The sequence below is a fragment of the Rattus norvegicus genome, chromosome 1 (genome assembly GCF_036323735.1).
Source record: "Rattus norvegicus strain BN/NHsdMcwi chromosome 1, GRCr8, whole genome shotgun sequence".
NCBI classification, from domain to species: domain Eukaryota; kingdom Metazoa; phylum Chordata; class Mammalia; order Rodentia; family Muridae; genus Rattus; species Rattus norvegicus.
Genome location: NC_086019.1, coordinates 268,309,700 through 268,328,317, shown reverse-complemented (window position 1 = coordinate 268,328,317; position 18,618 = coordinate 268,309,700). Strand labels below are relative to the sequence as shown.

The window sequence follows — 18,618 nt, the reverse complement described above, 5'->3', positions numbered from 1 at the left end:
ACCCAAGACCATGGAATACCTTAGTTTCAGGTTTCCAGCCTCTGCTTTAAAGGATACATGTTGTCATAGTGGGTGGTAGATTCTGATGTTAGGGCTATTTGGAACTGACTTAAATCTCTATTGGAGTCTCAGCATGGCACTCACAGAAAACATTCTGTAGTGCAGAAGGGAGCTATCGGCCACAGCACAGGGAACATTACTTATCACATTTCCAACCAGACTTATCTGAGAGAGCAATCGGACCACCACTCCATGTAAAACAGGTAGTCTCTACTTCGGCAGGCAGCCAGCTGTTCCCAGGCTCAGCCACAGAATGTGAGACTGGAGACCAGGAGAACAGGGAGGACCCTCAGGATCACCCAGCCTCCCCCAGCAATGAAGAGTGAAGGCCACATTGGATGGGAACAGGCTGCTTGGCTGTTTACACGTGTATGTGCGGAGGACAGAGATCTATAGCATGGTGTCTTCTGCTCTCACTTTCCGCTTTTATTTTCTTGGGGTGGAATCTCTAATTGAACCGGGAGACAGATTGGCAGCTAGCAAACCCAGCAATCATCATGGTCTTGGGGTTACGGTGCATGTGTGGCCACACTGCTTTTCACACAGGTGCTGGGGAATTGAACTCAGGATCTCATGATTGCACAGGAAGTGCTCTTATCCACTGCGCCATCTCTCTAGCTCAGTGGTTCTCAACCTTCCTAGTGCTGCAGTCCTTTAATACAGTTAATGTATATTTTCATTGCTACTTTGTAACTGTAGTTTTGCTATTATGTATCATAATGTAGTTATTTTTAGAGATAGAAGTTTGCAAAAGGGGCCCTGGCACACAGATTGAGAACTGCTGCAATGTGTGTGTGTGTGTGTGTGTGTGTGTGTGTGTGTGTATAAATATATATATACATATACATATATATACATTCATGTATGTATAATGTTTTAATTAGTTCTTTGAGAATTGGATACATGCATATAAGCTGTTCTGAATGTCACCTCCCATTTCACAGCCCACTGATCGTCTTTCCACTCCCACCCAACTTCACATCCTCTTTTGCTGTTCTGAGGGAGCAAGGAGTGTAGCTTAGTTGGTTGGGTGCTTACTATGTAAGCACAAGGGTCTGGATCCCACCCCCAGCACTATATAAAGTGTGCAAGGTAGAGCCAAGAAGACCTGAATCTCAAGGTCATCCTCAGCTGAGTTCAAGACCAGCCCAGGATACTTGAGATCGAGTCTCAAAATAAATAAGTAAATAAACAAACCAATGGAAATGGGGCTGGTGAGATGGCACCAATGGTGGTAGTCATGCCACCGAGCCTGGCAGCCCAAGTTTTATCACCAGAAATGACAGCAGAAAGAGAGAACTTAACTTCAGAAGTTGTTCTCTGACCCTCACATGAATATGTGGTTTGCCTGACTTCTCCAAATAAATAAATGTAAATTTTTAAATGAATAAACATTTTATTTTTAAGTATTGATTTGTGTGTGTGTGTCTTTGTGTGTGTGTGTGTGTGTGTGTGTATGCACACAGAGGTCAGAAAAGGGTATTGGATGGATCTCTTAGGGATGGAGCTACAGAAAGTTGTGATCTGCCATTTGGGTGCCAGGGGAATCAATCCTGGATCCTCTGGAAGAGTCTGTGCTCTTAACCACTCAGCTATCTCTCCAGCCCCAAATTAACATTTCGAAGGGGACAAAAAGAATGTGTAGTAAATAGCTGGGCCCAGGAGACAAAAGCCTATAAATCTTAGCTGTTAAGGAGGCTGAGGAAAGAGGATTGGAAGTTGAATGCCTGCCTAGGAAAGTTGGTGTCTCAAAATAAAACAGTAAAGACTGATGGGTGCATCTTGTTGGTGAAGTGCTGGTTTAGCAAACTTGAGGCCCCTCAACTATGGAGGGTGGGAACTAAGTTGTTGAAGGGATTTATGGCAGAGTCTCAACTGAGCTGTGGGTATTTTTTTAAAACACTGTGTATCAAGGATGTCATGCTCTGAACCAGATGTTTGGTGTCTGGTGGATGCCCCGGGAGAGGCATTTATAGTCAAGATGCTGGGAGAATCTGACTGACTCATGAGGTGGCCTCCTGATCCTTCCTGATTCCAGGGTTTAGAAAAGCCTGTGGACAGGGAATCACAGCAGGCTGCTGTAGAGAGACTCTCCAAGGTCCTTGCAGCTCAGCCTTGGTCTTCAGTGGTCCATACTGTGGAGGGGTGTGAATGTCTCCATCCACAGTGTCTGCAGACATCAAGCCACACTTAAATACTTAATCCTTCACAAACGCTGTTTCTGTTCCTATCTACTCCTCTTCAGGAACATTATACCTTAATTTTATTGTTTTTTTTTTCTTCAGAAAGTTCAGATTAAAGGGGCTCAATTTTGCTTTGAGAAGCCACGCTGGTTTAATTAGTCTACGTTTACAAAGCATTTTTCTTTGCTTTAAAAGAGGGAGTGTGATGTGAAGAAGAACACAGCGCACCAAAACATCCCCAGGCCCCTCCCCTTTATTCGCTGGACCTTCATTCCATGGAGACTAGTTTTGCCTTGTTTTTTGGTCACAGGGGGCCACGGGTCACTTCCAGTCCTTGGTGGCTGTAGGGCCCAAACCCTCCATTTCTTTTACAGGTGAGCATCTCTAGAAAACTCCAAACAATCTTGTCTCTCACGAATAACTGGGAGTCTTCCCATTTCCTTTTCTTCCCGATGCAAATAGAAGTACCCATAATGCATTAGGCTCCCATAATGCTTTAGGCTCGCTCTTCCTTCCACTCCACTTTACTGTCCTTCATTCTTTTGGTCTGTCTTACAAAACAGAAAATAGCTGGGGACAAAAACCGTCTCACCCTCAGTTCTGTAGCTCCAGGCCACAGATCTCTCCTCTCCGCGTGTCAAAGGAAGGACGTCCTCTAGTGTATTCTGCATCCACGCTGGCGCAGTTTGGGCATCTACAGCGACAGTGAGTTCTGCCTTATTTTAGAGAAATGAGCTATGGCACAGGAGCAATTTCGTGTATTTATTTTTATGTCAAAGCATCTCTCAAATATTGTTTGGGCTTCTTTGCCTTCTCAAACAACATATAAATGAATCCCAGAAGGCCATCGGCCTAGATATCTACTGCCTTCAGGTCCTCAAGAGCATTTGAGGTTGTCATGACTTGACTTGTGGCTCTGGTATTTATAGAATTCCCAGGTTTACTTTCTATCCTTATCCAAGGTTTCTTGTTGGCGGGCAGTCTCCATCACCAATGCTCCTGCCTGAGCCTATAATCTCATTTCCCTATACCACCTCTAAGTGTCTGATGGCTCAGAAACGGTGGGGGTGGGGGATTAAATTCCTTAGAATTGAATTTATGGGAGGAATGTGTTGGTTGTGTGCATAATCTCAATGCTCAGATATTGGATGCCAGTCTGGGTTAAATAGCAAGACCCTCTCTTTAATAAAAAAAATGAAAATTAAAAAAAAATTAAGTAGGTGTCTGCTTGATGGAGTGCTTGCCTAGCAGGCAGGAAACCCAGAATTGGTTGTGGTGATGCCCACCATATTCCAGCATAGGAGAGGTAGAAGCCCAAAGATTTCAAGTTCAAGGAAAGCATATTTCATTTTATAGTGAGTTCAAGGTCAGCCTGGGATAGAGGAGACCCTGTTCTAAGATTAGTAAATGAGTAACAGTAAAACAAAACCAATGAGCACCGCAGGCGTTGAGTGGGGAGCTGAAATGGTCTTGTCTGAGCACACGGAACAGACAGCATCTTCTTCCTTTTCCAGTTACAGCTGAATGGAGTGAGCTGTATAGAAAGAGACTCTAGGTGAGGAGCTGTCCTCGCTTCACCCTTTTGACACGGGACCTCTCTGTGGCCCTAGGATCCAGGAGCCTTTCATGCAGAAGCTGTTACTATCTACTGAGTAAACAACCCAGCTGTTTTCCAGCCCGTAAGGTATTTTAGAAAAATGATGGGTTTAAAGATGCTTTGAGACACAAATGTACCCTGTTAGAAAGATACAAATTTTATTACCAGGCTTCCTGGAAAACTTTTAAGTTCTTTGTGACCTAGAAAAATGCTTAATAAAAACCAGCCTTCCTTTTCCTTCTCCCAGAATACTCACCTGGAGAATTTCAAGGAGCCAAATGACCACCTGCTGTCACTTCCCATTTGCTGTTAGACTGTCTCTAATCTCTTAAAGGTGAGGGCTCAACCTGTCCCTTTGTACCTTTTCTTGTTTAAAGAGAAAGGAAGGAGTGAGACAGATGGCTCAGTGGTTAAGAGCACTGGTTTCTCTTCCAGAAAACAAAGTTTTGATTCCCAGGCTCATGACCGTCTGCAACTTCAGTCCTAGGGGATCTGACACCCTTTCCTGGCCCCTAGGCAAAACACCCATATATATAAAATAAAAGCTTGCTCTATCTATCTATCTATCTATCTATCTATCTATCTATCTATCTATCTGAGAAAGAAAGAAATACAGAATTGGGGGGTCTGGGATCCAAGGAGATGCCCCCCTTCACTTTTCAAGAGGAATGTCTTGGCAGATATCGCGCTTGTTATAATTAAAATCTTCGTTCCTTTCATCATCAGGCTAACAAATGAGTCCTTCATTAGCCCATCTTAAGGAGGTCACTCTGAAATATGAAAGGATAAACAAGAAATGTATAACTATCGCTTAGAACTGGGTGATTCTGAAGGGGTCACTAGAGTCCTTTAATTACCACCACCACCACCACCACCACCACCACCACCACCACCACCACCACCACCACCACAGATTTTGGTGCAGTATGGTTCTGGTTAACTCTGGTCTGTGGTATTCTTTAGCCGAGACTATGGACAAATGGCTGAGCTTTGGTTTCCTCTACATCCTATGGTTTTGTAGTTACCTGCTGAGGCCTAACAAACACACCCAAGGCTTAGCAATTTAAAGCAACCACCACTATATATTTTCTCAAGATTGTGCTTTGGACAGGACTCAGTATCAATGGTTCATGCCAAGATCTCTCATAAAACTACCACGAATATCGCATGGCCTTACAAGCACTGAACTTGCTCCTTTTCCCTAGGCTGACTTCCTTTCAGCAGGACAGGTGGATTCAGAATCTGACCACATTGCTTTAAGGCCCTCAAGGGACACAAGATCACATGCATAGAATTTTGTTGACTAAAGCATATGACAAAGCTACCCAAAATTAGCAAAGAGGAAATAGACCACAGCTCTTTATTTTATTTGATATTTTTATTTACATTCCAAATGTTATCCCAGTTTTCCTGTCCATAAACCCCTTATCCCATCTCCCCTCCCCTTTCTTCTATGAGGGTGTTATCCACCTACCCCTTCCCACCTCCCTGCCCTGACATTCCCCTACACTGGGAGGTCTGGCCTTGGCAGGACCAAGAGCTTCTCCTCCCATTGGTGCCTAACAAGGCCATCCCTGCTACTACGTATGCAGCTGGAGCCATGGGTCTGTCCATGTGTACTCTTTGGATGGTGGTTTAGTCCCTGAGAGCTCAGGCTGGTTTAGCTATTTATGGGAGGAAGGGCAACACATTTATGGCTAGGGAGTTTAATGAGATCATGGCAGCCCTTATTTTTTTTTTTTTTTTTTTTTTAGGTTGCCAGCAGTTCAGTTCAGTAACATCAGAATACCAAACACAGACCAGCAACGGTGGCATAATCCAGCAGAAACCATTAGGCCACCACTGAGTCAACATTAGTCAGCAGGAGTGGCCAGCTGTGATACCAGGAGAAATTCTCTGCCATGCCTCTCTCAATGAAGTGAAGATCAGTAAAGACAGGAGACATTGCAATGCTAGGTATGCAAACCCCTGTCACTGTTCCTTGAGTCCTATTTATATTCTCTCCAAACATCACATGTCCTCCTGTGCGTCTTGTCTCAGTAAAACACCATGTGAGTCTGTATCACATGACACTACTAGAAACTTCTACTTCGAAGAAATTTATAATTTAAAATTGTTTACTGTTCTAAGTAGAAAAATGAAATTCTGTGTGTCCTTTCTCTTCCCAAACCAGGACATAAATAATCTATGTGTAAAGCATGTCATCACTGTATGTTATCTGCCTAGAAATGAATAATCTTTGTGTAAAGTGTGTCATCACTGTATGTTAATTGCCCAGGACATGAAAATCTATGTGTAAAGTGGGTTCTTACTGTACACTATCTGCCCACTTGTCACTTGGTAGCTTTCTTGGTTATTTGTCACTACTACTTGTGTTCAATTAATTCTTTTTTTTTTTTTCTTTTTTTTTCTTTTTTTTTCTTTTTTTTTTTTTTTATTAACTTGAGTATTTCTTATATACATTTCGAGTGTTATTCCCTTTCCCGGTTTCCGGGCAAACATCCCCCTCCCCCCTCCCCTTCCTTATGGGTGTTCCCCTCCCAACCCTCCCACCATTGCCGCCCTCCCCCCATAGACTAGTTCACTGGGGGTTCAGTCTTAGCAGGACCCAGGGCTTCCCCTTCCACTGATGCTCTTACTAGGATATTCATTGCTACCTATGGGGTCAGAGTCCAGGGTCAGTCCATGTATAGTCTTTAGGTAGTGGCTTAGTCCCTGGAAGCTCTGGTTGCTTGGCATTGTTGTACTTTTGGGGTCTCGAGCCCCTTCAAGCTCTTCCAGTTCTTTCTCTGATTCCTTCAATAGGGGACCTATTCTCAGTTCAGTGGTTTGCTGCTGGCATTCGCATGGCAGCCCTTAAATCCTGGATATTCATTATTGTGTGGTGCTTAATCCGCCCACCTTCACTACACATTCCCAGAACCAGACACTGATCCTGGCTGGCTTCTGGTTCTTTCTTGGTATCTCTTGTTCTAGCTACATGAGGTGCACAAGTAAGGACACTGATGGCAAATATTTATTGACAGTGCTCATGATCTGACAGGCATCATTTAAAGCACTTTATTTTAGTTATTCAATACTTACAGGTGCTACATACAGCAAAACTTATTTTTCTGACAAAATGTCGAGGCACAGAGAAAGAATGTAACTGTTTAAAAATGACTGTCTAATAGGGAATGGAGCTGGGAGTTGCACACATGAATTATGTAACCTGATTGGCCACAGAGTCCATATTTGCTCCATTTCTTTGTTTGGTTTGTTACATTTAAAAAAAAATAACTGAACCTATAGAATTACTGAGCAATCACTCTAAGATTTCTCTAAAATTGAATGCTTCACATTCAAACTATTAATTCACTGACAAAACTTAACTCCCTGATACAACATGCAAGGCTAAGAAGTGGAAGCCAATGGAACCAATTGCTTCATGTGTAAAAAGACTAACCTAGAGTTTGGCTTTCTGCACACTGGCTGGTTCTTAAGGGGAAACAGGACAGAAATACCTGGATGGACAGCTACATTCTCCGTTTTAGATGTTCAATAGAAGCTTGTGTTTCATTTATTTTTCTATTACCTCAATGACTTCCAGCAGGATGGGGGCATTAGTAACTAGACAAGATGGAGTGCTCCACCTCTGGCAACTTTGTAGATGAAAGTTTGTACAAATGCCAGTTATCCTGGCTGTTAATTGATTGTATTCAGTACCCTACTCACAGAAAAGACTTCCTTTCTGTTTGCCTCATCTTCTCTGATGCAGTGGACTTTTACCTCTTATTTCTACTGAAAATAAACAAGGGAAGGGTGATGGAGGACTATGCTTAGCACCATCTTCATCCTACTTTCTAATGCCTGAGTGAGAGAACATGAGCAGAGGCATAGACTATGAAAGACATCCCCATGGCTCAAGTCAACGTTTAATTCATTTCTGTAGCATCATCTCACCCTGTCCCAAAGAGTGCATTCTCTTGCCAACTCTAGGAAGCTTGGGCAGAGATGAGAATGCAGCTTTGAGTCAGGGGTGGGGAGGGGACCAGGACTGCAGCCCAGAGGCCCCCACTAACTAGTTGTCTAATCCTTAATAAATTGCTTTGTCTTTCCCGGCTCATTTTCCTCATCTGTCAAGTCAAATGAAGGTTCTGGAATGGATGATCTCTAAAAACCCTTCCAGCTCTACAGTTCTATTCTGGGTCTCTCTGCACCTGCAGACAGACGTGTGGGGGCAGGAAGGGCAATGGTTGGGGGAAGAATGTAAGCAGGGGAGTAAAACACTTTCACCTGGAGCAGCCCTATGTCCTCATGTGTGTGGCACAGCACAGGCTTGTCTCAGATTATCCAAATAATTGAGCAGATCCCCCTCCCCTTTCTTTTGCCAATGGACACACAGCTTTCGTTTGGCTGAGAGCAGCAGCTGCTTTTCTGAAATTTCCATCCAGGCCGTCCATCCTCCACTGTGTCCTCTGGGAAACCTGTCATGGTTTTTCTGGATGGATGCCCACAGAATTTTAAACCAGTGAGGGGAGGTGGGGGGGGAGGGAGAGAGAGAGAGAGAGAGAGAGAGAGAGAAAAGGGGGGATAGAGGGGAGGGGGAGGGGGCACAGAACACTGACTTTTATTTAATTTTGCTATTTGAAATGCCTGAAGCCTAGATGGGCATCTGGTAATAGTATTATTAGTACTTCCAAGATGGAGCTATGATTAAAGTCAGTGAGTTCCCATAGCTGATTGGTTTGTTCTAGATCCTGTAGAAGACAGCCTGCCTGTGTGCTGGAGACCTCCTGAGTGCTACCTTGCTTTTGACATTTCTAGAGCTTGATAAATCTCTACATCATCAAGCCAGATAGATAGTTCAACGAAAGCATTTTGCAGATTCAATAAGCATTGAATGGTGGTGTGTCTCTGCCCTTACAACTAAGGGCCCCCAACTTAAAAGGTACAATTTTTTCCAACAAAGTTGTTAAAAGAGTCACCCCACCACCCCCCAGCCAGCAGAAATGTGAATTCTTGGATTTTGATCCCAGTCATCAGACAACTTTGAGACACAGAGAACTGGATTTTGTTCACCTCAGATCATGTCGGTGCAGGGTGATGGGCTCCTGGCTAGTTAAAAATAGTGAGACTCAATGTTTCTGTGTCTGTCTCCTGTTATTTGGGCATGAAGTGAAACAAATGTCAAATACTCAAAATGTTTTAGTATTAATGTTAAGGGCACAGCTATGTGTCTCTTTGAGCACTTTGCATCCCTTTGGGATTCTGGGGAAAACTCAAAGCAGGGAGTAGCTGGGAACTAAGCCAGAGCCCCAAGAAGCTGGACGACCTGGAACACTTCTGAGGTTAGCCAGAGAGGAGTTCAAATTTTGTATACACTGAGCTGAGATTCGGACAAGTTATCGAATGTCTCAGTTTCTCTACTCATTTAGCCCTAGCCTGGGATGTTGTTATCTTCCCAAGAAAGAGCTTAAGAATATTTAATGTGATTAGACACCCAATATACCAGTGCTCAAAACAAACAAAAACAAGCAATTGCTCCCGGGTTCAAGTGAACAGGCGCTCCCCAGAAATTTGAAAGAAATGGTGAGCTGGCCCCTCTTATTTTTTAAAAAAGACTTCCTTCCAGGTAGTAGGTGTCCTCCCGGTAAGGAGGAGGCTGCAGAGTCCTCAGGCCTAGGGGCCTGGAACCATCTAAGATAGGCCAGTTCTATCTGATCCGTTGTTGGGGTCTCAATGATTCTCCAAGGTTTTTGAAAGTCAAAGTGGGAACTCCAACTTGCCCCTAAGCAGAAGTCTGAACACCTCACGCTGGTTATTCAGCCCACCACTTGGAGTTTGGTGTGTGTGTGTGTGTGTGTGTGTGTGTGTGTGTGTTTGGGCTGGAATTCCAGACCTGCACCAGGAGCAGTACTACGAAGGATCTTAGCAAGGGCACCCAGACGGTAACATCCGAAGCCTCAGAAACCCTCCTTCACAGAGTCGTCGGGGCCAAGACGGCGCGGGCAGAACTTCTAGAGTCGGCGTGCTGGCTCGCCAAGGAGAGACCCTTTTCTTCTTTCCGTTTCCTTGCGTTCCTGCTGGGTGGACGTTCTAGGCACTTGCCGCCAGGTCGCACGGAGGCGTCCGGCCTGAGGACAGCTCCCGCAGAGATCTATATCTTTGGGCTCTCAACCTGTCCCCGGAATGCTCCCCGCTCAGTGAACAACACTCAACAGAATTACCCCAAGTATCCCCAATCATATAAAGTCGAAGCCCGAGGTCTGCCTGTGGTGCGACAGATACCCTGGGAACTGACCAAAGCGGTTGCCCCTAAGGGACCGGCCCGAGGTGGCTTGGAGAGGAGTGCGGTTACCCGGATGGGCCCACCCCCTCCACGTCCAACAGTCCCGAGGGACCGCGGCGGTGGCCGGGAGGTGACAGCCGGACTGTGGGGGCGGGCGCAGAGCCCCTCGGAGGCCGCCACACACACTCGCTGTCCTCCCCACTCACTCTGTGCCTCCCACCCTCTCGCCCAGACCCCCGCCCCTCCCCCTCCCGCCTCCGCCCCATTCTTGGAATTGTGTGGAAAAATTCTCAGCCAAACCTCCCACCTCTCCTCGCCTCTCCCCCCCAACCCCACTCCCTTTTAAAAACCCCCTTTCCTCCGCGGCCCCTGCACTCTTTGTGAATGAGGGCCGGGAACACGGCCCTTCCCCCGCCCAGGAGCCACGCCAGACCGCCGCACTCAGAGGACTGTTTGTTAATAGTCCAATTAGATAATTGCCATCTTTCACTCCTTTTGCTCCGCATTTCCCATAAAGGAATGAATGGGGAGAGCGGCGTGGAGAGGGCTTCTGCCCCGGCAAGGTGACGAGAAGGGCTGGAGCAAGCTCCTTGCACAAGGCCATGCGCTTGAATTGAATCATTGTGGCCTAATCAATGCTGTTATTGGATTACTGGCTGTTGCTTTTCTCAAAGACATTGTAGCAAGACAATGAAATAGCTAGGGGGAAACTTTTTTTTTTTTGAAGCAGATTTCACAGTTGAGATTTTTTGCGCGCTCTCTCTCTCTCTCTCTCTCTCCCTCTCCCTCTCTCTCCCTCTCTCCCCTTCTCTCCCTCTCTCCCTCTCTCCCTCTCTCCCTCTCTCCCTCTCTCTCCCTCTCTCTCCCTCTCTCTCCCTCTGTCTCCCTGTCTGTCTTCCTCCCTCCCTCCACCCCCCCCACTCTGAGTACAAAGCTGCCCTTTGAATGGGCTGCCTCAGGGCTGCTGGAGGTGCAGGCATGAAAAAAAATCCAACTGGGGCTACAGGAAGAGGGGCAGCAGTTTAAGATGGCTGTCAGCGTCGAGGTGTGTTAAGAAGTCGCTTGGGGAGAAAGCTTGGCCTTTTTGGAGTGTGGGGGAGAGACTTTAGGGGGAAACTTTTCTCCTCCCTCCTTTCCCCACCCAGAAGCAACTGCTTTCTTCAGCTACAGAGACTGAGGGTGTAACCCCCCTATCCGGCTCTCCCTGGCGAGTCTGGAGGAAACCCCCTTTAGCCAGTATGTGAGCAGGATGGTCAAAGGCAAAGAGAAAGTTAATAATGCCTACTAATGGTGCTAACAATTCAGGATGAATCTTGTCAAAAGTTTTTCTGGAAGTGTGGGTCTTTGATTGTGTTTCCCGAAAGCAAGACCAATCATTTCCGTTTATTCACTGGCTAAACCCCTACTTGATTGGGGACAAGGACAGAAACCATCCATTACGATCTGATATATTATCCAAACAATTTAGTGTATTCGTGAGGTAACTGAAACGTGGGGGCTGCGAAATTACCCGTAATCAATTGCAACAGCGAGTGTGCGTCCCCCCGGGTGTCGGACAACCACAACTCGGCCGTCTCAGTAACAGGCGGAGCCGCAGCGTTTCGGAGTTGCGCTGTTCGCTACATGATCGCCAGGCTGGGGACACTGGACGTGCTCAGAGGACGCGGGCGCTGACGAGGCGGCCTCACCACTGTTCCACCGGGATCCTGGACAAGACCTGCCGCATTTCTACCAGAGCGCCACTCTCCTGTCTGCGCTGACCCTCTGCGGCCGCCGAAGCCACCCCGCGGGGACATTCATTCTGGCGGGCGACCCAGCTTAGGTGCTGCGTTTTAGGGGTTTTGTCCCCTTCTGCCTCTTTTTTTTTTACCCCCTTCTTCTTTTCTGTGTTTTTTGTTTTTCTGGTTCTTTTTTTTTCTCTTTTTTTCCTTTTTTTTGCCTATGTTCGGGAAAACAGACAAAATGGACGTCCGGTGCCACTCGGACACCGAGGCCGCCAGGGTATCGAAGAACGCGCACAAGGAGAGCCGAGAGATCAAGGGCGCCGAGGGGAGCCTTCCGGCTGCCTTCCTCAAGGAGCCGCAGGGCGCCTTTTCGGCGTCTGGCGCTTCCGAAGATTGTAACAAAAGTAAATCCAATTCCTCAGCAGACCCAGATTACTGCCGCCGGATCCTAGTCCGAGGTAGGGATGGGCAGGGCTTTGGGGCGCGTTCTTTTGCGGGTAATTCTCCTGCGGTGGCTTCGCGTCGCCGCCTAGGGCTGGCGAGGACTTGGGAGAAAGTTGTTGGTGGCCCTCTCTTTCTTGGGTCCGGTCGGCCGCGGGAACCCGTGCCTGGGGCTCCTTTCAAAGCGCTCTCTCAGAGCCTGGGCCCTAGCAACCCGGAGGGGCCCCGCAGCACGGCTACCGGGAGGAACCCAGGTGCTGTGGACCGGCCACTAAGCTGGGGCTCGGACCCAGCTCCTCCGGGGGGACGTGCGCGCGACCTTCGGCCTGCAAGTGTCTGCGCCCTGGAGGGCAGAGCGCACCTGATGGAGCACTGAGCGAGGACCGGTAGCCTCCGGCTGTCGGCCAGCGCCGGCAAGTTAGCTGGCGGGGCCGAGGGCCCTGGTGCTGCGCTCCTGGCCTGGCCGCTGTCGCCAAGAGGGACTGCGGAGCTGGGCCGCAAGGCTGCGGATGCTGCCTCTTTGCTTCGCTGGTCCTCGCTCAAGGAGCGGCGTGCGCTTCTCCCGGGCAGTGGTGGCGCCGAGGCCCGGCTTCAGTCGGCGCCGCCCCCGCTAGCAGATAGCCAGGCCCTGCAAGCGGACATTCGGTCCCTCCTCCTTCCGCTGCCCGGACTGGAGCAGGCCAGAGACCCGGGGTGGGGGTGGGGACCACAGGAGTGCAGGCTGCCCTGCTATCTGGGACCATAATGGGGCTAGGGTTATCGTTAAGAGCCCCTTTGGGCTACTGGTGACTCGGATCACACACCAGAGGCTCCCCAGGCCGGAAGGAGCATCCACCTATTTGGAATTCAGTTTTGTTTTTTTGTTTGTTTGTTTTTGCTCTGCTTCTCCCCCTCACCCCCCACTCCAGTGTCTGGGAGAACTCTTCAAAGACACGCTGGTTACTCTCCCAGTTCATGGTATAAAGTTAGACTCCTTGGCCTCCATCCACCCAGAGTCTCGGCTTTATGACTACAATCACCACGTACACCCACCGCAGCCTACCAGAGTCTTGTCCCTAGCTAGCTCCGGTCAAGGAGGCAGAGAAAACCGGGGACGGGGTTCTGGTGGCTGACATCTACCCTTCCCTAGATGCCAAGGGGTCTATCCGAGAAATCATCCTGCCCAAGGGCTTGGACCTGGACCGGCCCAAGAGGACACGCACGTCCTTCACCGCGGAGCAGCTCTACAGACTGGAGATGGAGTTCCAGCGTTGCCAATATGTAGTGGGCCGGGAGAGAACCGAGCTGGCTCGGCAGCTCAATCTTTCTGAAACCCAGGTACCCAGCTGCCAGTGTTCACACCACCAGGCTTTCTCTCCCTCTCCCCAGCGCGGTAGCTTGCCTTTCCTCGCTATCTACCTTGTTTTGGACAGAACCTACCAGGGACTTAGAGGAGATGGAATGGATGGGGACCAAGGTCTTAGGCTCCCTCCTCTTTCTTAAAATGCCATGTCCTCTCCTCATTCTCACAAATCCACCATAGTCTAATTTCTGCATATCTTGATTTGGCCCAAGGGCCCCGTATTCCGTCCTTCTGGAATTCTTTTTGGCTCTTAAGAATTTTTGGATGGCTTCTGATTTTTAAAAGGCTGTTTCCCCCACTTGGATACATACCATCTTGGCTATATTCCCAGTTAACACCCCATGTCAGTGCCTTTAGCTTTACTCAGCACCTAGATCAATTCTGCAGGAAGTAGGATTAGAAAGGGGTGCCAACTCTCAGAAACCTGCCTGTGCAAATCTGGCAGCGCCCACTCCTTAAACAGTCAGCCCTGAGCACCACTCTGGGGTCCTAAAAGGCACTATCTTCTGTGCCAGTGACAGGGAGAGTCGGGTGGGTAGCAAATCTGGTGACTTGGGTGCCTGCAGTGTATATAGTGTCTTCTGCATTTTAGGTCCTCTCCTTACCATAAACAAAGTCCCATGCTGCTTTGGAGCTGACCCTGTGAGCTAAGGGTCCAGGATGCTAGAGGGAGGTTTTGCCCCTTCAGGCTGCTGGTCACCTCTCTTTCTAGTTTCTTTTTCTATGTCCAGCCCCAAAGCAGGTAGGGAGCATTTTAGACCTAAAAATCTAGACTGAATACTGGAAACTGAGGGCTGAACAGATGGGGAAATCTGAGTTTAAGTTGGCACTGTAATGGTTTTTTAATTGTCTGTGCAAAACCCCTTGAGCTTTCAAAACCTAAATAGGATGGTTTTTTCCATATAGCCACTACCCTCCACTCTAGGCCAGAAGAGGCAGAAAGAGAAGAGGGGTGTGTGTGTGTGTGTGTGTGTGTGTGTGTGTGTGTGTGTGTGTGTGTAAAATTTATTTAGTCTCCTTCAGTCTCCTATCTTCCTCCCATGATTCCAAAGTTCCCAATGGAGTGCAGAGGGAGGGTTAATGAAAAGAAACGTTCAGATCCTTCAAACCAGCTGGTGAAGAGAGGTGGCGGAGAAAGCTTGACTTGTGAAGCCCACCCTGCACAAATGTCTGCTTCCCACCCAGACCTTCCCTGTCTGCTGCTGGTTCGAGATCAGTCTTTGGTCTAACAGGCAGGGGGCAGTTCTTCGGAGCCACTAAGAGGCACACATAGATTTTTCTGGTGCTAAATTTGAAGTCACCGGACTAGGACCTGAATCTAGGAAGCCTGAGACACCGCTCCCCAATCACTTCAACTTTCTGCACAGCTTTGCTCTGACCTTAAGCTCTTACTTAGCCTGTGCCGATTCACCAGTTTGTAAAACCAAAACTGCTCCATGGGATACTGAAATAGCTCAGGCTTTTTTCCTAGTGGCGTGGACATTTTTATTACTTTGCTTTTGTAACCTGCGCTGGCCTGGGCCTGCTTGCATGACCCGGAAGCGTAGCCTAGTGGAGTGGTGTCCCCCTCGTGGTGGCACTTGATCCGCTTGCCGCTAGCAGCCTTGGAGCTGAGACCCTTTGCTGCGGGGTGGGGCTGCATCGAGGGCTGAGGTTGGGGGAGGGTCTCAGCAGCTCAGGCACACACCCCCGCCCCCCAAACCCTGCAGCGTTTGACCCTGCGTTTTCCTGTTGCTCTCTCCCACTTTTCCTCCTGCCTCTGCGCGCAGGTGAAGGTCTGGTTCCAGAATCGGCGGACCAAGCAGAAGAAGGACCAGGGTAAAGACTCGGAGCTGCGCTCGGTGGTGTCGGAGACCGCCGCCACGTGCAGCGTGCTGCGGCTGTTGGAGCAAGGCCGCCTGTTGTCGCCTCCCGGGCTGCCCGCCTTGCTGCCGCCCTGTGCTACAGGCGCTCTGGGCTCCGCGTTGCGCGGGCCCAGCCTCCCGGCCCTGGGTGCAGGCGCTGCTGCGGGCTCCGCCGCTGCTGCCGCCGCCGCCGCCACTGCCCCGGGTCCGGCCGGCGCGGCGTCCCAGCATCCGCCAGCCGTGGGCGGCGCTCCCGGCCCCGGGCCTGCAGGGCCCGGGGGACTGCACGCGGGAGCTCCGACAGCCAGCCACGGTCTCTTCAGCCTGCCGGTGCCGTCGCTGCTAGGCTCTGTCGCCAGCCGCCTGTCCTCCGCCCCGTTGACGATGGCTGGTTCGCTAGCCGGGAATTTGCAAGAACTCTCAGCCCGTTACCTGAGCTCCTCGGCCTTCGAGCCTTACTCCCGGACCAACAATAAAGAAGGGGCCGAGAAAAAAGCGCTGGACTGATTTTAAGTGTTACCCTGTATTTATATTTATAACATCTCTTGTGGTGGTATTTATGGACTCGCGCGCGTTAGGCGCCCAGTGCTCTTGCACTGGCCTTCCTGGCCCCCACCAAGCCTCTGACTGCGCCCCTGGCCCTCACCCCACCCCGGCACAGACTATTGGTTTCAACTCACTCGGGCTGTTTTGTTCTTTCTACTTTTCCTCCCTTCCTCCAACCCCGGTTTCTTTCTGAATCCAGGAATGATCCAAAGAATTAGGGAGAAATACCCGAATTAGCCAACCCCCACCCTGCTAGCCAGGGAAGGAACAGACTGAGCCTAAGTCCAGGCCCCCACACCTGCTCTGGATAGGGGCGCTGCACAGTGCTCCTATGAATATTCGAAAGAGGAACTATGTTCGCAGGGCGCCAGGGACTGAAAAGGCTTCTTGGGTTTTTTTTTTTAGACCCCAAAAGAAGGGCCTATCCCCTATTGTCAGAGAAATCAGGGCTTTGGGAGAGTTCCTGGTCCCGATTTTTAGACCTCTCAGGATAATTGGTGCATACTCAGCTCCTGTCCAGAACAGAGCTGATGAGTTTTATTTCTTTTAGGAAAACTATCACAGGCGCCCCGACCCTGAGAAACGATCCAGCAGACGTCCTGTTAGACAAAGGTGGTGATAAATTTGATCCAGCAGCAATAAAGCAAAAGTCATTGCTACATAAAACCGGATGAAGTGTTACCTGTTTTTAAACACTTAAACAGTTGAGTTTGAAAGATGTACGAAATTCGGACTAGAGAACGCACCATGGAACGTGCGAAATTAAAATCCTGAGCGCTGTGACTTTAGATAGGAATTTAAAGAGGAAACGGAAGGAAAAGCCAATGACAGAAGCTTGAGAATCTTCTTTTCAGGGCGGTGGCCCACGGCTTCCTGCTCCTCCCAGGAGAGTGCGCGGTGGCTAGTGTCAGTCTCCTGTCATGGGAACTTCTTTTTAGAGGCTCCCAGAAGCAAAGCTACAGAATAACGGGGGGGTTGGAACTAAATCAACACCCATTATATTTGCTTCATCTTCTAAACTCCGATATCTACAAAAGGCTTTTCACCAAGCAGGAAGGGCCGGGATTTTTTGATCAGCTGCTTTCTGAAGGACAGGTTGGGTGCCCGGCTTGGCCTTCACCGGTCCTAGTTTCTTGGTGCCAGTGGTTCCTTGTATGGCTGGCAGTACAAGCACTTCCTCTCCCTTCTCAACCCTAGGGTGTCAGACATCCGATCCCGAGTTACAACCCTTTCCACCACGCAGGTGCAGCCCCAGCCCTCGCAGCAACCTTAGCCCCCAGAGCCATCGCCACTCGCATTTTAACCAAAACCACAGGCCCAGAGAGCGAGGTGCCTCCGTGTCTAGAATGTATTCACCCATCTGAAACAAGCGCAAAACATTCTAAAGAACAAAGTAACTTTATTGTAAATTATTTACATCCGAAGTTTTTCATCTTTTTTCCCATTTTCTTTCTTGTTTCGTTTTCTCCTCTCTCTCTCTCTCTCTCTCTCTCTCTCTCTCTCTCTCTCTCGGCAAATAACGAAGAAAATAACGAACGAACGATTCAAACGCGGGTAGGTGTCACTAAATCCTGGCTACTAATTGTGTTCCGGACGTCTTGGCTCTTTGGATGTTTTTGTATTTATGTGGTGAGAGTGAAATATATATATCTATGATGATAAAGTGTATTTTTGTCTTATATTTGAAAGATTAAAAAAAATCACACACACATACAACCCCACTCCCCAAGGGAAGACCCAGCAAATGGTGAGTTTCAAGGTTAGGGTGTGAATCCTGAAGTGAAGGGAGGGACGGTGGGCACATCCTGTGCTGCCAGGGTTGAGGGTGGTCGCTGGAGAGGGTGTTGTTTTGTCTCTAAGAGGACCTGCATTTGGTCTTGAGTTCTTTCTGGTTTCCCCCTTCTTTGTCCGAAGTATGGGTTCCTCAGGGTCATCCTCTCTGTCCTGCACAAGTTTCTGTCTCCTAATGCTTTCTGTGTTTCTAGAGTTTTCCAGCTGCATCTACTTTACGATTTTGTGAAAATACAGTCCTGAACAAACAAAATTTTAATTACTTTATTTTAACTTGAAAGATATTTTGGCCGTTAAACAGAACCTTTTAGGGCAAAAGAAAATGAACTAGATATTAATTTCTCTCTGTGTTCCCGTGTGCGTGTCTCTCCTTCATCCTTCCCCCAGGACCTAGACTGTGACTCTGGAAGAAGGCATGGCAGTCTGGACTTAGGGGGATGTGGGAGTGCCCTGGAAAATGGTGGCAGTGGACATGGCCTCCTCAAAAGCTCAAGCAAGGGGTGCACACAGGGTGACATCTCCACAAGTGGGAGTCACTAGTGCATGGACCACAGTTTCTCAGTGGTGCAAGCCAGTCCCTGAACCCCAATTCATATGCTGTGCCTAGAGTCCCCAGTGGAAGAATCCAAAAGGCAGGCAAAGATGTCAGCAAGGACAGCAGAATGTTGAAGTGACTAGGAGGGCCTGGGGGTGGGGTGCGGTGGGGGCGGGGAGTGTCATGAACTCTGGGTTCTGCTGACATCAGAGCAGCAGCCCACACACAGTCACTCTTTGCTTTTCAAGTCGGCCATACACCCTCAGTTCTCCCTCTCTCCCTCT

At 48.7% G+C, this 18,618-nt stretch overlaps 1 protein-coding gene across 3 annotated transcripts; it reads left to right on the top strand.

Moving 5' to 3' along the window:
* Positions 1-1,604: 1,604 nt before the first annotated feature.
* Positions 1,605-17,674, top strand: Vax1 (ventral anterior homeobox 1). 3 transcript variants are annotated; one of them, XM_039089676.2, is made up of 6 exons: positions 1,605-2,948; positions 3,758-3,927; positions 4,088-4,174; positions 5,595-5,796; positions 13,406-13,593; positions 15,388-17,674. In XM_039089676.2, the coding sequence occupies exons 4-6, from the start codon at positions 5,790-5,792 to the stop codon at positions 15,967-15,969; spliced, it is 777 nt and encodes a 258-aa protein (XP_038945604.1). In that variant the 5' UTR covers positions 1,605-2,948; positions 3,758-3,927; positions 4,088-4,174; positions 5,595-5,789; the 3' UTR covers positions 15,970-17,674. The 3 variants fall into 3 exon arrangements, with proteins under 3 accessions (XP_038945604.1, XP_038945611.1, NP_072158.1); XM_039089683.2 differs by lacking the exon at positions 4,088-4,174; NM_022636.1 differs by lacking the exons at positions 1,605-2,948; positions 3,758-3,927; positions 4,088-4,174; positions 5,595-5,796 and adding an exon at positions 12,053-12,293 and having other exon boundaries at positions 15,388-15,969.
* The last annotated feature ends 944 nt before the right edge of the window (positions 17,675-18,618 follow it).

Excerpts from the sequence above, each read along its gene's own strand:
- Vax1 (NM_022636.1), top strand. The coding sequence starts at position 12,053 with ATGTTCGGGAAAACAGACAAAATGGACGTCCGGTGCCACTCGGACACC. Across the intron at positions 12,294-13,405 it reads CCGCCGGATCCTAGTCCGAG|ATGCCAAGGGGTCTATCCGA; the intron begins GTAGGGATGGGC and ends ACCCTTCCCTAG. Across the intron at positions 13,594-15,387 it reads TCAATCTTTCTGAAACCCAG|GTGAAGGTCTGGTTCCAGAA; the intron begins GTACCCAGCTGC and ends CTCTGCGCGCAG.